Below are 19,257 nucleotides of genomic sequence, written 5' to 3'. Positions count from 1 at the left end.
GGGCAATTATGAGAGCATGAAGACAGAGCTGGCTAAGTAGGTTAAGGGATAGGTCAGTAGAGATGCAGTAGCAGACATTTAATGAGATATTTCATAACACTCAGCAAAGATACATTCAAGTGAGAAAGAAAGACTCTAGGGGAAGGATGTACCATCCGTGGCTAACTAAGGAAGTTAAAGGTAGTATCAAATTGAAAGAAAATGCATACAATTCCGCAAAGATTAGTGGCAGGTCAGAAGACTGGACAGAATATAAAAAACAGCAAAGAATGACTAAAAGAATAATAAGGAGGGAGAAATTAGAGTACGAGAGAAGGCTAGCTAGAAATATAAAAACAGATAGTAAGAGTTTCTACTGGTATTTAAAAAGGAAAAGAGTAAGTAACGTGAGCATTGGTCCTCTAGAGAGAGTCTGGGGAATTAATAATGGAGAACAAGGAAATGGCGGATGAATTGAACAGATATTTTGCCTCCGTCTTCACTGTAGGGGGTACAAATAACATGCCACAAATAATCGTGAATCAAAAGGTGAAAGGGAAGGAGGTCCTTAAAACATTTACAACCATCAGGGAAAGGGTTCTGAAAAAATTATGAGAACTAAAAGCTGACAAGTCCCCAGGTCCTGTCGGACATCATCCTAGGGTCTTAAAAGAAGTGGCTGCAGAGATAGAAGATGCAATAGTATTAATTTTCCAAAATTCTCTAGATTCTGGAAGGGTCCCATCAGATTGGAAAATAGCAAATGTAGCTCCTCTATTCAAGAAAGGAGGGAGACAGAAAGCAGGAAACTACAGGCCAGTTAGCTTAACATCTGTCATGGGGAAAATGCTAGAATCTATTATGGAGGTTATAGCAGGGCACTTAGAAAATCTCAATGCAATCAGGCAGAGTCAACATGGCTTTGTGAAAGGGAAATCGTGTTTGACTAATTTATTAGAGTTCTTTGAGAAATTAACAAGCAATGTGGATAAAGGGGATCCTGTGGATGTGGTGTACTTGGATTTCCAGAAGGCATTTGACAAGGTGCCACATCAAAGGCTACTACACAAAATAAGAGCTCATGGTGTAGGGGATAACATATTAGCATGGATAAAGGATTGGTTAGCTAATAGGAAACAGAAAGTAGGCATAAATGGGTCATTTTCAGCTTGGCAAGATGTAACGAGTGGAGTGCCACAGGGATCAGAGCTTGGGCCTCAACTATTTACAATCTATATCAATGACTTGGATGAAGGGACCGAATGTATGGTTGCTAAATTTGCTGATGGCACAAAGGTAGATAGGAAAGTAAGTTAAGAAGAGGACATATGGAGTCTGCAAAGGGATATAGATAGGTTAAGTGAGTGGGCAAAAATTTGGCTGATGGAGTATAACATGGGAAAATGTGGGAAAATGTGAACTTGTCCATTTTGGCAGGAGGAATAGAAAAGCAGTATATTATTTAAATGGAGAGAGATTGCAGAACTCTGAGGTACAGAGGGATCTGGGCGTCCTAGTACATGAATCATAAAAAGTTAGTATACAGGTATAGCAAGTGATTAGGAAGGCAAATGGAATGTTGTCATTTATTGCAAAGGGAATGGAATATAAAAGTAGAGATGTTTTGCTACAGTTGTGCAGGGCATTGGTGAGACCACATCTAGACTACTGTGTGCAGTTTTGGTCTCCTTATTTAAGAAAGGCATAATTGCTTTAGAGGCGGTTCAGAGAAGGTTCACTCGACTGATTCCTGGGATGAGGGTGTTATCTTATGAGGAAAGGTTGGACAAGTTGGGCCTGTATACACTGGAGTTTAGAAGAATGAGAGGTGATCTTATTGGAACATAAGATCCTAAGGGGACTTGAAAGGGTAGATGCTGAGAGGATGTTTCCTCTTGTGGGAGAGACTGGAACTAGGGGACACAGTTTAAAAATAGGGGGTCTCCCATTTAAGACAGAAATTAGAATTTTTTTCTCTCAGAGGGTCGTGAGTCTGTGGAACTCCCTTCCCCAGAGAGTGGTGGAGGCAAGGTCATTGAATATTTTTAAGGCTGAGTTAGATAGATTCCTGATTAACAAGGGAGTCAAAGTTAATAGTAGACGGGAAAGTAGGGTTGAGATCACAATCAGATCAGCCATGATCTTATCAAATGCCAGAATAGGCTCGAGGGGCCGAATAGCCTACTCCTGCTCTTAATTCATATGTTCATATGAGTCCTAACAATCATGGGATTTGTCACAAGGTGGCATGCCATGACAAATCACTTCTGGTTGCACAAATCAACCCTATCTACTCTTCTGCTTATGATTCCACTGCATTCCGTTAATGGAGTTATAAAATGCAAGTTGTTGTTGTATTCATCAACTGCCTTCAGATTACACTATCTCAGTACACATGATCTACATTTTGCTTGCAGTGCAATGGCTGAGCTACTACATTTTGATCTCACCCATGTCCTTTCAATTCTTCAAAGATATTTTCTTCTCATCTCTAAAGTCTAAACAATACCTACCAACTATTATCTTTTATTCCTCCACTCTCTGTCCTTCATCTATTCTTCAGCTATCTTATCTGACCTCAAGTGGAATTTCAATGCTAAAAATGTCTCTGAGAAGCTCAATTTTCTTTTTGCATCAAACATTTCCATTCTCCCTCAACTCTGAACTCTCTAAAGCCCAAGTAATGCAAGTCCCTTATTTGGGAAGGCTCTTCTATATGTTTCTCACACTCCTGGGCATGATGCAAGAAGAAGCTCGTCAGTTAGCTCCCACCTCTCTCATTACTCTATTAATATCTTATATAGTCATTATTACTCTAAACTTTCTTATATTCTTCCTCCTAAGCTGTAAATATTACATGCTCTTTATCCTCCCTACACCCTCACTGCAATGAAAACAAGACTCACCACACAGTCTCCTACTCTCAATCTTTCCTGGGATCTCAAAATAATGGAACTCCTTAGCTCCTTCAGTGTTTCTTCCTCTTACAATAATTAGGTGACAGCAAGCTTTGGTTTTAAAACGTGAATATTGTATCAGCACAAGTCAGGATGTATTGCTCAGCAATTCGTTGCTTTGCCAGCTAAACATGCAGAATTTAAGTAAACTTAAAAAGCTTTGCCTTCACTAGATTTCAACATTTTTAGTCAAGGCATCATTTTGGTAATTGGTCATGAAACTGCTCCACTTATAAGGAAGAGAAGAAAAGCTTGAGACAGTCAGGCTGATAACAACAAAAACTTTCTTCCTCTTGCTATAAGACCACCTTGCACTATAAATAGGGTTGCCTAACAACAGAAGGGCAAAATCACAAGTTTGCAGATAGTGGCATAATGCTAACATATTTCAACAAATCTAGTCGCAAAGATGCCTAATTCAGATAGGTTTCAGAGTACTTCAGTTTAAGGGTGAATACAGTGAAATGCGACAAACATTATTTTGTAATAAAATACCATTAGGTCAGTCTCAGCAATGGCTGATACACACTATCTTGTATTTTCAAAAGCGTGGCTCCAGGAAACCACAGGTTTAAGCGCCTGGAGATGTTTTTGTACATAAAGGCACTACATAAATGCAAATTATTGTTTAAGTTTCTTCATTTCAAACAACCATCTTCATCTTTCTGCAGCTGAACAGAGAATGGATGTGTAATTTATAGCAAAACTATGTGCTGACTAACATTATTTAAAGCATTAATCAGTACAACTATTTAATACTTATCAAAGCTTGATATAACTACCATGTTATTAATTTTTAAAATTACAATATTAGGATTATATGTGACTAAGCAAAAGTAAAAGTAAATAAGAGAGAGCAAACTGATCTTGCATACTGGAATGGAAGATACAACTATGACAGATATTAAGAACTGTACAGCAGTGTGCACTTAATCTTCCAACTATACTCTCATATGCCAGTTAAGAATTCCATGGGGGAAAAAGAAAACCTTTGTAAGAGTGCTTATCTCTAATAGATTTCTGTCCTCAATCCATTAAGTATTTCCCTCATCCTCAATTCTTTTTGATCCAAGGAGGCCAAAGGACAGAAGGAAAAGTTGATATTAAGGGAACCATTCATTTAATGCAAAAGAGACAACTAATATAACTTCAGAATAAAACAAATTGAGAACCCTAATCTCAAGATATACCCTCTATACATTCCAGTAACTTGACCTTGCAGATTTGTGAAACCCCAGTGATCTGATTAAATATTCAGATTTGGATATCCATACAAAACCAGTCCAGTTTAATTAGGTAGTTTCCTCTTACAACATGATATAGATTTGGAACTTGTTAACATATTGTTGAAGGCCATATTATCACTTATTCAAGGACTACATTCAGAAATCCAGGTAGGGTATTTCCTTCTCTCGTTTACCAACTTCCGAAAACTGGTTCTTATGTAGACAAATGTGGCAGCCATTTTGTGCACAGCAAGATCCCACAAACAGCAATGAGAGAAATAGTGCCACATGGGATCTCTAATGTTGACCTGAACTGGCCAAACAGGTGGATAATGTCATGGTTTAAAGTCTCATTTGAAGGAAAGCACCTCCAATAATGCAGAAGTCCTTCCATACTGAACTGGAGTGTCAGCCTAAATTTTGCACTTAAGTTCTGGAGTAGGGTTTAAACAAAAATCTGTAGGCCTACAGGTGAGGGTTGAGGGTGCTACCAACTGAACCAAGCTGACATGGCATTTGAACCAAGGCTTTAATTGGAAAAACTTTAAAATGTATTCACTTGTTAACTTATTAACTTATGGTAACTTACATTTAAAACAAAGTTTACAGGAATCATAAATGTGAGAAATACTTATATTTAACCCCCATTCAAGAATATTTTCAAGATGGTAACCAGATATCTGAATATATGTCACAAGGTGAAGTTCCACAAAACCCTGTGCCCCCAAAGTCGAATTAAAACAAAAAGCAACATTAAAGAGATTGAAGTGTGGCACAATGGAACAAGGTTTGATATTACTATCAAGTAGGCTACAGGAAGAACATAAGCAATTGGGTTTTTAAATACAAAAGCAAACCAAGATAAGCAGCCATCTACTTACATTAAGAATGAATGAAGAAAATATTTTAATGGTTGTCAAATACAAGGACTTGCTTTTGGCTATTTACAGAATAATGCTAGGGTCATTATGTACAGAAGTCTCTTTACAATCTGGATTTTTCCATATGGGTTACGATATAAGTTTGCTACAAATTCAGATTCTAATTACAAATGTGGCTAAGTACGGTAATATATGGTGTAGACAGGTATTGTAATGGGTACATAGGATGGGGAAGCAGAAAGTAGAAGGAAACGTGATTTACAAGACTCTTATAAGAAGGGTTTTGGATTTAAATCTTCGAATACCAAGACCCCATTATTTCAAACTTGAAACTTAACACATTGTCAAATTATGGTCCCTGTATCCTCAAGGGCCTGCAAGAGAATTCTAAAAGGTTCACAAGGTCAGGTTTCTGTCTATCCCTCATCAGATTTCTGAATAAACTGAACATAATGTCAAGTAGAACCCTAAGGAGAGATAACCGAAGTAGAATTAATGACTTTGATATAAATCAGATGGAAGTCCCATACAGGTTAAAAGAGATCAAAACAAATAATTCCCTAGGGATAGTATTGATCGCAGAGTACTGAGAGAGGGAGGAGGAAATTTGGGAGTCGTTGAACACTGGAATATCACCTGTTGACTGCAAACAGACTAACATGGTACCTTTTTTCAAAAAGGGTGACAAAGCAAGTCCATACAATAATATCCCTGTAAAAAGCAATAGGGGAAAAAGGGGAAGTTCCTGCCTGACTAACCTCCTTTGAGGAGGTGGCATCCCAAGTGCACAATGGAATGTCTCAAGACGTGTGGTGTACCTAGACTTCCAAAAAGCACGTGACAATGTTCTGCACAAAAGGCAAAAAGCAGATTATACTCACTGCCATGGAGATTTAGGATAAACTTTGGGAATGGATAAGAAATTATCTGTAGGGTAGAAAACATTAAGCCTTATATCAGAAGGGGAGGGGAATGCTACTTGAGGTGCCTCAGGGATCAGTATTGGAATACCTACTGTTTCCAATTTACATCAATAACTTGGATTCAGAATGTCATTGCAAATTTACAGGTAATACCAAACAAGGGGGCAACTGACTCTGAGGAGAATATCCAAGTTGGTAGAACTAATTTAATATCACCTGAAAACTTGGATATACAACTATCTATTCCTTCATCCAAGTCATTTATATATGGTGAAAAGCTGAGACCCCAGTACAGATCCCTGGGGAATACCACTTATCGCATCGCACTAATCAAAGAACAAACCCTTTAACCCTACTCTCTGTCTCTATCACCCAACCAGTTACCGTCCCATGTCACAAATTTGCCTCCAATTCCATTCACTCTTGTTTTTGTCGATAATCTCTTGTGCAGAACCTTATCAAATGCCTTCTGGAAGTCTACATAGACAATATCTGTAGACACTACCCTATACACCATGCTAGTGACCGCCTCAAAAATGCAACTAGATTCCTCAGACATAACCTACCCTTCATCAATTCATTCTGACGCTCTTTGATCAGTTGATACTCGCCCAAGTGTTGAGTCATTTGGGGGGTAATTTTAACCCCCCAGGACGGGTGGGAGGGGTGTGGGGGGGGAAGGAGGGGTTTAATAATTTAAAAATAGGAAACCCGACCCCAACCTGCCTCCAAAGCATCCACTTCCAGTTTTAAATGAGGTGGGTTGGGGGGCGGGCGACTAACCTGCTCTTCGGAGGCGGGGCCCTCATTTAAATATTTTAATAAGGCTGCGTGCCTTAGATTTTATCTGTGTTTCAGGTTAAACGATGGCCAGCTGGGTTTCCCAGGCCTCGGGAAACCTGGCAGCTGAAGGGAGGCAAGAACGGCTGGATCGAACAGATAGGTGCCTTTCCAACGCAGCCTGTATGCCAGGCAGAGCAGGCATGTTCCCCCTCGGCCCCCCAAGCAGACCTGCTTCCCCGGCGATCAGAGTCCCCCCCAAACGATCAGAACAACTTTGCCCACCCCCCGCGCAAACTCTTTGACCCCCAGACCAATGTCTCCGAGTTCCCCCCTCCTACCCCAAAAAAGTGGCAGCAAAAAACTAGACATTCTGACTCAAGATCCAGGTCTGCAGAAAGACGGATTGGATCATCTTCTGGATCCTATCACTCAGGCGCCCGTTCAAGTTCTAAACAGAAATACCATCTGCAGTTTTTAAAAATTCAGTAATTTCTGGAAAAACAATGATCTATCCCTCCCTCTCTCCACTCCCCAGCTGCAGCCTGGTGCCATAGGCCTACCTGCCTACCTGCCCGACAGCCAGCCTCAATCCGGCTGGCTGCAGCCAGGAAACGGAGTCAAAAAATATTAATCAGGTCCTGCCGTTAAGTTCGGCAGAACCTCTAGGAAACTAGTACTTCAGTGTTTCCCTGCCGCAAAACCTCCCCCCACCCTGCGTCCCAACCTGCAAATATCGAGGCCCAAGTCTCTGATGATACATGCCAGTAACTTCCTCGCAATTGATGTCAAATTAACAGGTCTGCAGTTACCTAGCTTCTCCCTCCCTCCCTTCTTAAATAATGCATATCTTGTAAAAAAAATGAGTTATAATAATTACATATCATAATCGTAATTAAATAAAGCACATCTCAGCCTGCCTTAACATTGCATGAGCTAAAAACAAGTCCTCACATCTAAGTTGTCAAAGCAAAAAAGCAAGTACAGACAATGCAAACAATAGATGTTTGACTAAATATCCAGATACTTACCAAATATATTGGTGGAATGGCCCTTCCTTGAAAGTGGTTTCAGCTCATTGTGTCCCCAAGCATACTGTCTATAGTTGCCCCAAGCATGCTTCATCATCTGCAAAAAGAGAAAATTAACTTTTCACACTTAATTCTATGATTTTTCTGCTATTATAATGAATAAAACAAAATTATAAATACGTGGTCCAGCAATTTAAAATTTCAAGACCAAGTGACTCCAACTACATCACATAATACACAAGGTTTTTCCCAATATGCCCAATTTTAAAGACATACGTTGATAATATTGTGCACTTTTTTAAAAAAAATTTGTTCATGGGATGTGGGCATTGCTGGCAAGGCCAGCATTTGTTGCCCATCCCTAATTGCCCTTGAGAAGATGGTGGTGAGCCACCTTCTTGAACCGCTGCAGTCCGCGTGGTGAAGGTTCTTCCACATTGCTGTTAGGAAGGGAGTTCCAGGATTTTGACACAGCGACGATGAAGAAACGGCGATATATTTCCAAGTCGGGATGGTGTGTGACTTGGAGGGGAACGTGCAGGTGGTGTTGTTCCCATGTGCCTGCTGCCCTTGTCCTTCAAGGTGGTAGAGGTCGTGGGTTTGGGAGGTGCTGTCGAAGAAGCCTTGGCGAGTTGCTGCAGTGCATGCTGTCGACGGTACACACTGCAGCCACAGTGCGCCAGTGGTGAAGGGAGTGAATGTTTAGGGTGGTGGATGGGGTGCCAATCAAGCGGGCTGCTTTGACCTGGATGGTGTCGAGCTTCTTGAGTGTTCTTGGAACTGCACTCAGCCAGGCAAGTGGAGAGTATTCCATCACACTCGTGACTTGTACCTTGTAGATAATGGAAAGGCTTTGGGAAGTCAGCAGGTGAGTCACTCGCCGCAGAATACCCAGCCTCTGACCTGCTTTTGTAGCTACAGTATTTACGTGGCTGGTCCAGTTAAGTTTCTGGTCAATGGTGACTCCCAGGATGTTGATGGTGGGGGATTCAGCAATGGTAATGCCGTTGAATGTCAAGGGGAGGTGGTTAGACACTCTCTTGTTGGAGATAGTCATTGCCTGGCACTTGTCTGGCGCAAATGTTACTTGCCACTTATGAGCCCAAGCCTGGATGTTGTCCAGGTCTTGCTGCATGCAGGCACGGACTGCTTCATTATCTGAGGGGCTGCGAATGGAACTGAACACTGCAATCATCAGCGAACATCCCCATTTCTGATCTTATGATGGAGGATAGGTCATTGATGAAGCAGCTGATGATGGCTGGGCATAGGACACTGCCCTGAGGAACTCCTGCAGCAATGTCCTGGGGCTGAGATGATTGGCCTCCAACAACCACTACCATCTTCCTTTGTGCTCGGTATGACTCCAGCCACTGGAGAGTTTTCCCCTGATTCCCATTGACTTCAATTTTACTCGGGCTCCTTGGTGCCACACTCGGTCAAATGCTGCCTTGATGTCAAGGGCAGTCACTCTCACCTCACCTCTGGAATTCAGCTCTTTTGTCCATGTTTGGACCAAGGCTGTAATGAGGTCAGGAGCCAAGTGGTCCAGGCAGAATCCAAACTGAGCATCGGTGAGCAGGTTATTGGTGAATAAGTGCCGCTTGATAGCACTGTCGACGACACCTTCCATCACTTTGCTGATGATTGAGAGTAAGCTGATGGGGCGGTAATTGGCCGGATTGGATTTGTCCTGCTTTTTGTGGACAGGACATACCTGGGCAATTTTCCACATTGTCGGGTAGATGCCAGTGTTGTAGCTGTACCGGAACAGTTTAGCGGCTAGTTCTGGAGCACAAGTCTTCAGCACTACAGCCGGGATGTTGTCGGGGCCCATAGCCTTTGCTGTATCCAGTGCACTCAGCCGTTTCTTGATATCACGTGGAACGAATCGAATTGGCTGAAGACTGGCTTCTGTGATGGTGGGGATATCGGGAGGATGCCGATATGGATCATCCACTCGGCACTTCTGGCTGAAGATGGTTACAAACACTTCAGCCTTGTCTTTTGCACTCACGTGCTGAACTCTGCCATCATTGAGGATGGGGATGTTTACAGAGCCTCCTCCTCCCGTTAGTTGTTTAATTGTCCACCACCATTCACGACTGGATGTGGCAGGACTGCAGAGATTTGATCTGATCCGTTCATTGTGGAATCGTTTAGCTCTGTCCATAGCATGTTGGTTCCGCTGTTTAGCACGCATGTAGTCCTGAGTTGTAGCTTCACCAGGTTGGCACCTCATTTTTAGGTATGCCTGGTGCTGCTCCTGGCATGCTCTTCTACACTCCTCATTGAACCAGGGTTGATCCCCTGGCGTGTTGGTAATGGTAGAATGAGGAATATGTCGGGCCATGAGGTTACAGATTGTTCTGGAATACAATTCTGCTGCTGATAATGGCCCACAGCACCTCTTGGATGCCCAGTTTTGAGCTGCTGGATCTGTTCTGAATCTGTTCCATTTAGCACGGTGATAGTGCCACACAACACATTGGATGGTGTCCTCAGTGCGAAGACGGGACTTCGTCTCCACGAGGACTGTGCGGTGGTCACTCCTACCAATACCGTCATGGACAGATGCATCTGCAACAGGTAGATTGGTGAGGACAAGGTAAAGTAGGTTTTTCCCTCGTATTGGTTCGCTCAGCACCTGTCGCAGGCCCAGTCTGGCAGCTATATCCTTCAGGACTCGGCCAGTTCGGTCAGTAGTGTTGCTACCGAGCCACTCTTGGTGATGGACATTGAAGTCCCCCACCCAGAGTACATTCTGTGCCCTTGCTACCCTCAGTGCTTCCTCCAAGTGGTGCTCAACATGGAGGAGGACTGATTCATCAACTGAGAGAGGACGGTAGGTGGCAATCAGCAGGAGGTTTTCTTGCCCATGTTTGACCTGATGCCATTATATTTCATGGGGTCCGGAGTCAATGTTGAGGACTCCCAGTGCCACTCCCTCCTGACTGTATATCACTGTACCGCCAGCTCTGGTCGGTCTGTCCTGCCGGTGGGACAAGACATACCCAGCGATGATGATGGAAGAGTCTGGGACTTTGGCTGAAAGGTATGATTCTGTGAGTATGGCTAGGTCAGGCTGTTGCTTGACTAGTCTGTGGGACAGCTCTCCCAATTTTGGCACAAGTCCCACATGTTAGTGAGGAAGACTTTGCAGGGTCGACTGGGCTTGGTTTGCCTCTGTCGTGTCCGGTGCTTCGTGGTCCGATGCCTAGTGGTGCGATGGTTTTATTCTTATGACTTTTTTAGCGAGATTTTACAACTGAGTGGCTTGCTAGGCCATTTCAGGGGGCAATTAAGAATCAACCACATTGCTGTGGGTCTGGAGTCACTTGTAGGCCAGACCGGGTCAGGATGGCAGGTTTCCTTCCCCAAAGGGCATTAGTGAACCAGATGGGTTTTTACAACAATCCAGTAGTTTCATGGCCACCATTACTGATGCTAGTTTTTAATTCCAGATTTTATTTAATTAATTGAATTTAAATTCCCCAGCTGCCGTGGCGGGATTTGAACTCATGATTCCGGGTTATTAATCCAGGCTTCTGGATTACTAGTCCAATAACATAACCACTATGCTACCATACCCGAAACTGCTTAAAGGTTCCCCTTTTTGTATACATGTACTCAGATATATAAGCTTAAAAGTCATCCATCTAACACCTGCTACAATATAAACAAATTTAGAAACTTCATATTAAAAGAGCTTTTTCTATCAGTTATCAACTGGTCCTGTCCCAGTATGCCTAGAGTGAGCATAAATTTATAATCCATCTTTGATTTATTTTCTTTATTAAAAAAAATGCCTGTAACTGAACAATGTAGCATTCCATGCTGCAATAACGACCATTAATAAGTTTACCTTCAGGGCACTTCAATACCACACAGAGGGATACAGATTTTAACTCCAGCTCTAGCTCAGTTGTATCAGGCACCCAACCAACTGAACTATCAAATCTGAACAGGACGGCAGGTGCAAAATTGTGCATGGCAAGGAGTCTTGCTTTAAATATCAATACAAGTGAAAATTGCCAATGTTTACGACTCAGCATCCATTACTGGTAGCAACAGGGCACCACTGCTAGAGGCCATGGGTACATTCAGTTTCCTTTTCACTTCCAAAGCCTTTCAGTAAAAGTTCATGTCATTTTTTCAGGGGGTGGGAGAAAGTGGAAAGTAGCAGCTAAAAAGGCAAAAAGTTAAGCCATTTTGCCAGCCTCTATGCATGTGACATTTATTAAACCAAAAATTGGCAGCAATATTTACTGCTTGCTGACTACAATATCTATTGTTATGTGAGTGACTAAGAAATATGATTATGGATAAACAAAGTGAAATTTTGTAAAGCAAACAACCTGTTTGCTACACATTGTTAATGACTTATCAAGAATATTTACTTTTCAGGAATGTAAAACAAAATATTAAAACTTTTTAAACAAATTTCTTTAATTGTAGTTATTTTCCAAAAAAAAATCTTTCCACGTTAAAATTAAAAAGAGTAAAAAAAGTTGTAGGCTTTACACAGTAGATGGTAGTACATAACTTAAATTTTAATTATAGCAAGATCTATAATCCGTTCAAACACTATTCATTTGATTTTGAGGCCACACTAGATATTTCTCATGATCAACACCAAGGAACACTCCCATAAGTGAACCCTTGCTGTGATCACATACACACAATATCTGGCAACGTAGTATTGTCCAGATTAAAAAAAAACACCCTTGAGACCTCTTGTGTCCTCCTAGTCTTCAGATAATCATAGAATCATAGAAGTTACAACATGGAAACAGGCCCTTCGGCCCAACATGTCCATGTCGCCCAGTTTATACCACTAAGCTAGTCCCAATTACCTGCACTTGGCCCATATCCCTCTATACCCATCTTACCCATGTAACTGTCCAAAATAATGACCACCATCAAACTGTGTGGCTTAACTTATAATCTACAAATCAATTTTTACTTTTAATATAAACCTAGCTGAAGCAAAAAAGTCAACACACCAAATTCCACAAGATTACATTTAACTTACAATTCTGCAGTATACAAAATAATAAAAGCCTCGATGCTTCAATAACTCTCTGAAATGCACTGAATATGGTCCAGTGACCAAAGCACAGAATTGTGGGGTTGAGTCTATCCCAAAGCTTTAACCTGTTCACTTACACAAGAAATTCTGAACTGCCCAAAAGCTGACAAATAAATCTCAGCCTGAACTTGGAGCTGTCAATCAGTACTGTCGAGAGAGCTTGGATGACATGCCTGCTGTAAGAAATCCTCTCTCCTTCCTCCCCAGAGGGGGACCACCAACTAGCTTTATCTCTTTCACAGCTTCTATAAACTACTTCACAAACAACAACAATTTCCTGACCCGAGCGAGCATAAAAGTCACTAATATAGTCTGATAATACTTAACAACCAACCTCAGAGCTATTTGTTTGTAGCGTCAGCTCATTTGCAGCTGAAACCCTCATCCGTGCCTTTGTTAGGTCTAGACTCGACTAGTCCAATGCTGTTCTGGCCGGCCTCCCATCTTGCACCCTCTGTAAACTTGAGCTCATCCGAAACTCTGCTGCCTGTATCCTAACTCGCACCAAATCCCATTCACCCATCACCCCTGTGCTCACTAACCTACAATGATTCCCAGTCAAGCAACATCTCAATTTTAAAATGCTCATCCTTGTTTTCAAATCCCTCCATGGCCTCGTCCCTTCCTATCACTGTCAACTCCTACAGCCCTACAACGCTCCGAGATCTCTGCGCTCCTCCAATTCTGGCCTTTTGCGCATCTCCGATTTACATCACTCCACCATTGACGGCAGTGCCTTCAGCCTTAAGCTCCAGAATTCCCTCTCTGCCTCTCTCTCCTCCTTTAAGACGCTCCTTAAAATCTACCTCTTCTGTCCTAATATTTGCTTATGTGGCTCATGTCAAATTTTGATTGATAATCCTCCTGTGAAGCACCATGGGAGTTATACTACATTAAAGGCACTATACAAGTGCAACTTCTTGTTGTTGTATGATTGGGACCAGCCATCCCTCTCAGCAGATGACAAGTACACATGAAACTGCCTTTAACCTTCAGCCAAATGGGTGAACCAACAGAGGAACCAAGTCTGCAGCAATTAATTTAGAGAGGCACCTTAATTCTTAAAAATAATGAAAAATAAAGATTCTTGTTTCTTGATAAGGTAAATCCATTTCCACTGGCAGTGAGCTTGTAACTAGAGGGCAGAAATTTAAGATCATCACAGAATTAAAAGGAAGAAGAGGTTAGAATTATTATTTTTGAAGAGCGTTGTTAGGACATGCAATCTCCTACTGCAAGCAGTGGTAGAATTAGAATCCATAAAAGCATTTAAAAGGAAAATGGATTAATATTTGAAAAAAGTGTTAAAAGATACAGGGTTAATGGCCAGCAAATGGAACAAAGTGGCCAGGTCTTTTAGAGAACCAGCAGTTACAATGGGCCGAGTCATCTCTTTCTGTGTTGCAAAATTCTATATAAACTGAGACAGCTTCCCAATTTCTCATAAGGAATTTACAGCAAAAATCAGTTGCTCAGAATATAAACAAATGTAGAGAGAAAGATGTATTTAAACTTTCAACTTCTATCCAAAAAGCTTGAAATCAAATACAGTCAACTGAAAAATACTAACTTTTGTCCTCCTTAAATTCATTAGCATGCTTTATTGATTCATATGTTCAATAAATAATTTTGGCATTAAGATATCTACAATTGGAAGCACTATTTCTCTTTCCATTCATTGTATTACAATTCCTATGGACCTCCTAATATTTAAAAGGAAGGTGGATGAATATCTGATAAAGAAAAATTTTAAAAAGTATGGGAAAGGGATTTGTCAGAGAGCTGGCATAGGTGCGATGGTCCAAGTGGCCTCCTTCTGTGCTGTAAAATTCAATGATTTTACATCCTCATATCTACTTGCCAAGGGGAAGCGTGTAGATGAGAAAGAGAGGGAGGCCAAGGATAGGTTGTTGGGGTACTCCAGAGGTAACAGTACGAAGGCAAGAAGAGAAGCCATTGCTGGAGATGCTCTGGCTACGATTGGATAAGAAAGAGTGGAACCAAGCGAGAGTAATCCCACTGAGCTGGACAACAAAGGAAAGGTGTTAGAGGAGAATGATGCGGCAAACCGTGTCAAAGGCTGCAGAGAGGTTGAGGAGGACAAGGATGGATAATGCACCATGGTCATAGTCACAGAGGACATCATGTCACGTTGGCTAGGGCCATTTCGCTGCTGTGGCAGTGACAAAAATCTGACTGGTGGGATTCAAACATAGAATTGAAGGAAAGATGGGCATGAATTTGGGAGGCAACAACATCTATTAAATAAGAAAAAAAATTATAAACTTATAAATTTACTGTTTCAAGATCACAGCTTGGCTTTTCTTCCACCTTTGCCTTTATTTTTCCTCTCATTTCCCTATTTCATTATTTTGCCTCCAATATTGGTATATTAATACTTTTTTCTGTGAAGTACAGAAGTCACTGGGGGGCACTGAAACGAAGACAGAAAATGGAATTAGAACTGCATTCAAACAGATTGCATAGAGGAATATCAAGCAATAAAAGTGGCATTATTAAAATAAACACAGCTAAGAAATAAACAAAAGTATTCACATGGCAGCCCAGTGGTGCAAACAGGCTGAACTAAACAATCAGGATGCAGGCTCAGACCCATAATTCTCCATAGGTCAAGTTCTCAATCTCAGCTGGGTCAGATGACTCACCTCAGAAGGAAATGAAGGACCAAATTTAAGCTGCTGTTGCTCACTAATCGAGCACTTAGCTAAGCTTTCAGTCCTTGCATCAGAGCCCCTGCTCACTTATCTAGGAAATGGCATGCAAGATGCCCATAACATTCATGTGAAGCACGTAAACCTATTGGCCAAGCCTTAATAACGGGATGACAAAATTCTTGTAAATGCATATCCTACCATCCTTGAGCATTGAGTTAATTGGAGTTCAAAAAAGGGAAGGGGGATAAACCTGGCAACTAAAGGACAGTCAGCCTAATGTCGGTGGTGGGGAAACTTTGAGACATTAATCTGGGACAAAATTAATTGGCACTTGGAAAAATATGGGTTAATAAATGAAAACCAGCATGGGTTTGTTAAAAGCAAATCATCTTTGACTAATTTGATTGACTTCTTTGATGAAGTATTGGAGGGTTGATGAGGGTAGTGCATGGGCACAATAATCCCTGCCCTTGGCTTGTGTTTGGTGACACATTTGAGAGGCAGGTGCATATCTAATTTTTTTTTGAGAGATGTACACCAACTATAAAACAAAAATTTATGCAAAAAGAGAAAACGGGGCTGACCTTGTTACTTAATCCTAGCCAAAAGTTTGCATTCAGATGACTTTGATGTTGGTGGTTAAAAAAAGTGTATATGGACTTTCAAAAGATGTTTAATAAAGTACCACGTAATAGACTTGTTAGCAAAGTTGAAGCCCATGAGATTAAAGGGGCAGTTGCTGTGTAGATATGAAATTGACTAAGGGACAGAAAGCAGAGAGTAGTGGTGAATGGTTGTTTTTCAGACTGGAGGGAAGTGTGCAGCAGTGTCCCCCAGGGATCAGAGTTGGCACCACTGCTCTTTTTGATATATATTAATGACCTGTCTCATTTATAAATAGTCAAATCAAACATGTAAAAGGTATCAAACATTTAGACATAAAGACCAAAACAATATTACCCCATTTGATCTCTGGGCAGAGGTTGTAATTAAGTTAGCGACGTGGTCGTTTCAAGTTTTCCCACAGTGAGGTAGTCTTCTGATAGTCAGGTGTTCTTCTGACAGTGCTGTCATCTTCAGACAGCTAAGTGTTCTTTCAACGGCTGGTACAGTCTTTGCTGATTCCTCTGCCCTGAGCCCAAAAGACATTGGGTTTTTAGGTCCCCCCCCACCCGGCAGGAAGCTCACACCATATATGGAACAACATTCATAAGACCCTTATAGATTAACAAAGTTGTTTTTCAAAGAATTCCACATGATCAGCTTCCACGTGGAGTTCTCTGAAAAACAACTTTGTTAACATTACTCATTTAACCATAAGACCCTTTTGCAAGTGTTTTTTCAAAGAATTTAAGATGGTCAGTTTGTTCTGACAGTACTCATTTAACCACAAGACCCTTTTCAAGGTAGCATTGCCTAGCTATTTGGTCTTATTGCTGTCTTTGGATAATTGTTCTGCTTTTTTGGGTCATTGTTCCTCTTTAATCACATAACTGCTTTGTCTGGTAAGGAGGGTGACAAGAGTCAATCATTAGTCAAAGGTTAACAGTTTACAATTCAGCATCAGTTCTTAAAACTACTAATAGAGGGCATAATTTCAAAGTTTGCAGATGACATCAAACTCAGAAATGTAGTAAACAGTGAGGAGGATAGCAGCAGACTTCAGGAGGACATAAGACAGACTGGTGAAATGGGCAGACACATGGCAGATGAAATTTAACGTAGAGAAATGTGAAGTGATTCATTTTGGTCGGAAGAATGAGGAAAGGCAATATAAGCTAAATGGTACAATTTTAAAAGGGGTGCAGGAACGGAGAGACCTGGGGGTGTATGTACATAAGTCTTTGAAGGTGGCAGGACAAATTGAGAAGGCTGTTAAAAAGGCATATGGGATCCTGTTCAAAATCATGAAGAGTTTTGAGAAAGCAAATAAGGAGAAACTGTTTCCAGTAGCAGAAGGGTCAGTAACCAGAGGACATAGATTTAAGGTATTTGGCAAAAGAACCAGAGGTGACAGGAGGAAATAAAGTTTTACGCAGCGAGTTGTAATGATCTGGAATGCACTGCTTGAAAGGGTGATGGAAGCAGATTCAATAATAACTTTCAAAAGGGAATTGAATAAATACTTGAAGTGGAAAAATTTGTAGGGCTATGAGGAAAGAGCAGGGGAGTGGGACTAATTGGATAGCTCTTTCAAAGAGCTGGCAGAGGCATGATGGGTCGAATGGCCTCCTTCTGTGCTGTATCATTCTATGAAAACAATAAAATTGAGAGGGAGAGGACAGCAACAACTTGCATTATACAGCACCTTTAAATGGAATAAAAAAGTGTGGGATTAGAGGAGGCCGTCTATTGGTGTTTGATTGCCTTGTTGATGGCAATGGTCATGCTGGAGCACTTAATAATACTGGAGGACTATTATAAACTGTGGCAGCTTCGTCCAAATCCGAAGAAAATACTTATCTCTGCATTTCATTTGAGAAACTAGCACACAAAGAAGTGCCTGAATGCTCCAGTCTGTGGTACTGAATTCAGGCACGAGGGGTTTGCAAATTACCTTGGAGTGGTTCTGGATTGTAGATCGAAAATTGCAGCCAAGATAAAGATTAGGATCAACTTAATCCACAAATTAGCTAGGAACAGCTAGGGAGCAGATTCTCACACCCTGCGGACAGCCACTTTGGCCCTTGTTTTCTAAGTAGCTAAATATTGTGCACCAGCATGGGCAGGAAGTGCACATACAAATCTTATTGATGTGCAACAGAACACCACTATAAGAATCATCACAGGAGCACTAAAACCAACATGGACAGCCTGTCCTCGCACATATCTTGCTAGAATCTCTCAGAAGAGAAGCAGCAATAATTGGAGAATACAACCAGGCCTTAGCAAACTCCGATCTGTCCATTAAAGATATCCAGAAGCTCCTCGAGATGTCACCTCAAGTCCAGGAACTCCTTCTGGTTAGTGGTCGATTCCCCCAAAACCTCAGCAACCTCACCTAAAGACCAGTGACTGATAATGTGGGAAACCAACGGAGTCAAGAATCAAGACCTGATCATGGATCCTGCGGATTAACCACCCGGCTTCACCATGCCACATAAAATATGGGTCACTGCAAACCACTCCAAAACTTCACATGCATGCTGCAACCATCAGCTACATAAATGGAAGGTGAAAGATGGCACAATGTGCGACTGTGGAGAAGCTATCCAAAGCATGGAGCAACTTGTGAACCATTGTTCGCTAAGATCATTCTCTTATGGAATAGTATCTATTCACTCCACATCACCAGAGGCCATAGAGTGGATGACCAACTTGGACGTTGACATTTAATGTTGCTTTTCAAGCTGCCATGTGAAAGAAAAAGAATGGAAAAGAAATGTCCCAAGGCACTTCACAGATAGCTATAAAAGAAACAGATGCCAAGCCAGGAGGGAGAGGTTAGGGATGTATGAGATGGCGGGACCAATAGTCTAGTAAAAAAGATGGGTTTGGAAAAGGTATAGAGAGGCAGGTTGCAACCTCAAGGCGTATTGCTTGGTGCACGATTCTGAATTGGCACAGGCTTTCTTAAATGCCCCTTTTGCTACTGAGGATTGTAGGGCTGGAAAAGATTACATAGGGAGGGGTCAGACCATGGAGAGATTTGAACACGAAAATGAGAAATAATTTTTTTTAAAATTAAGGCATTGGTGGACCGGGAGCCAATA

General features: G+C 41.5%; 1 protein-coding gene across 2 annotated transcripts in view; it reads right to left on the bottom strand.

The window, feature by feature from the left end:
- man1a2 (mannosidase, alpha, class 1A, member 2) overlaps positions 1-19,257 on the bottom strand; it is a 142,810-nt gene that overhangs the window by 80,768 nt on the left and 42,785 nt on the right. For both annotated transcript variants that reach the window (XM_067992950.1, XM_067992949.1), the window contains exon 3: positions 7,778-7,874. In XM_067992950.1, the coding sequence (XP_067849051.1) occupies positions 7,778-7,874 (97 nt within the window). The remainder of the gene's footprint in view (positions 1-7,777; positions 7,875-19,257) is intronic.

Source organism: Heptranchias perlo, chromosome 11 (genome assembly GCF_035084215.1).
Source record: "Heptranchias perlo isolate sHepPer1 chromosome 11, sHepPer1.hap1, whole genome shotgun sequence".
In the NCBI taxonomy this organism is placed as follows: Eukaryota; Metazoa; Chordata; class Chondrichthyes; order Hexanchiformes; family Hexanchidae; genus Heptranchias; species Heptranchias perlo.
Note: the sequence above shows the minus strand (reverse complement) of the source record. Positions and strands in the feature narration are given on the sequence as shown.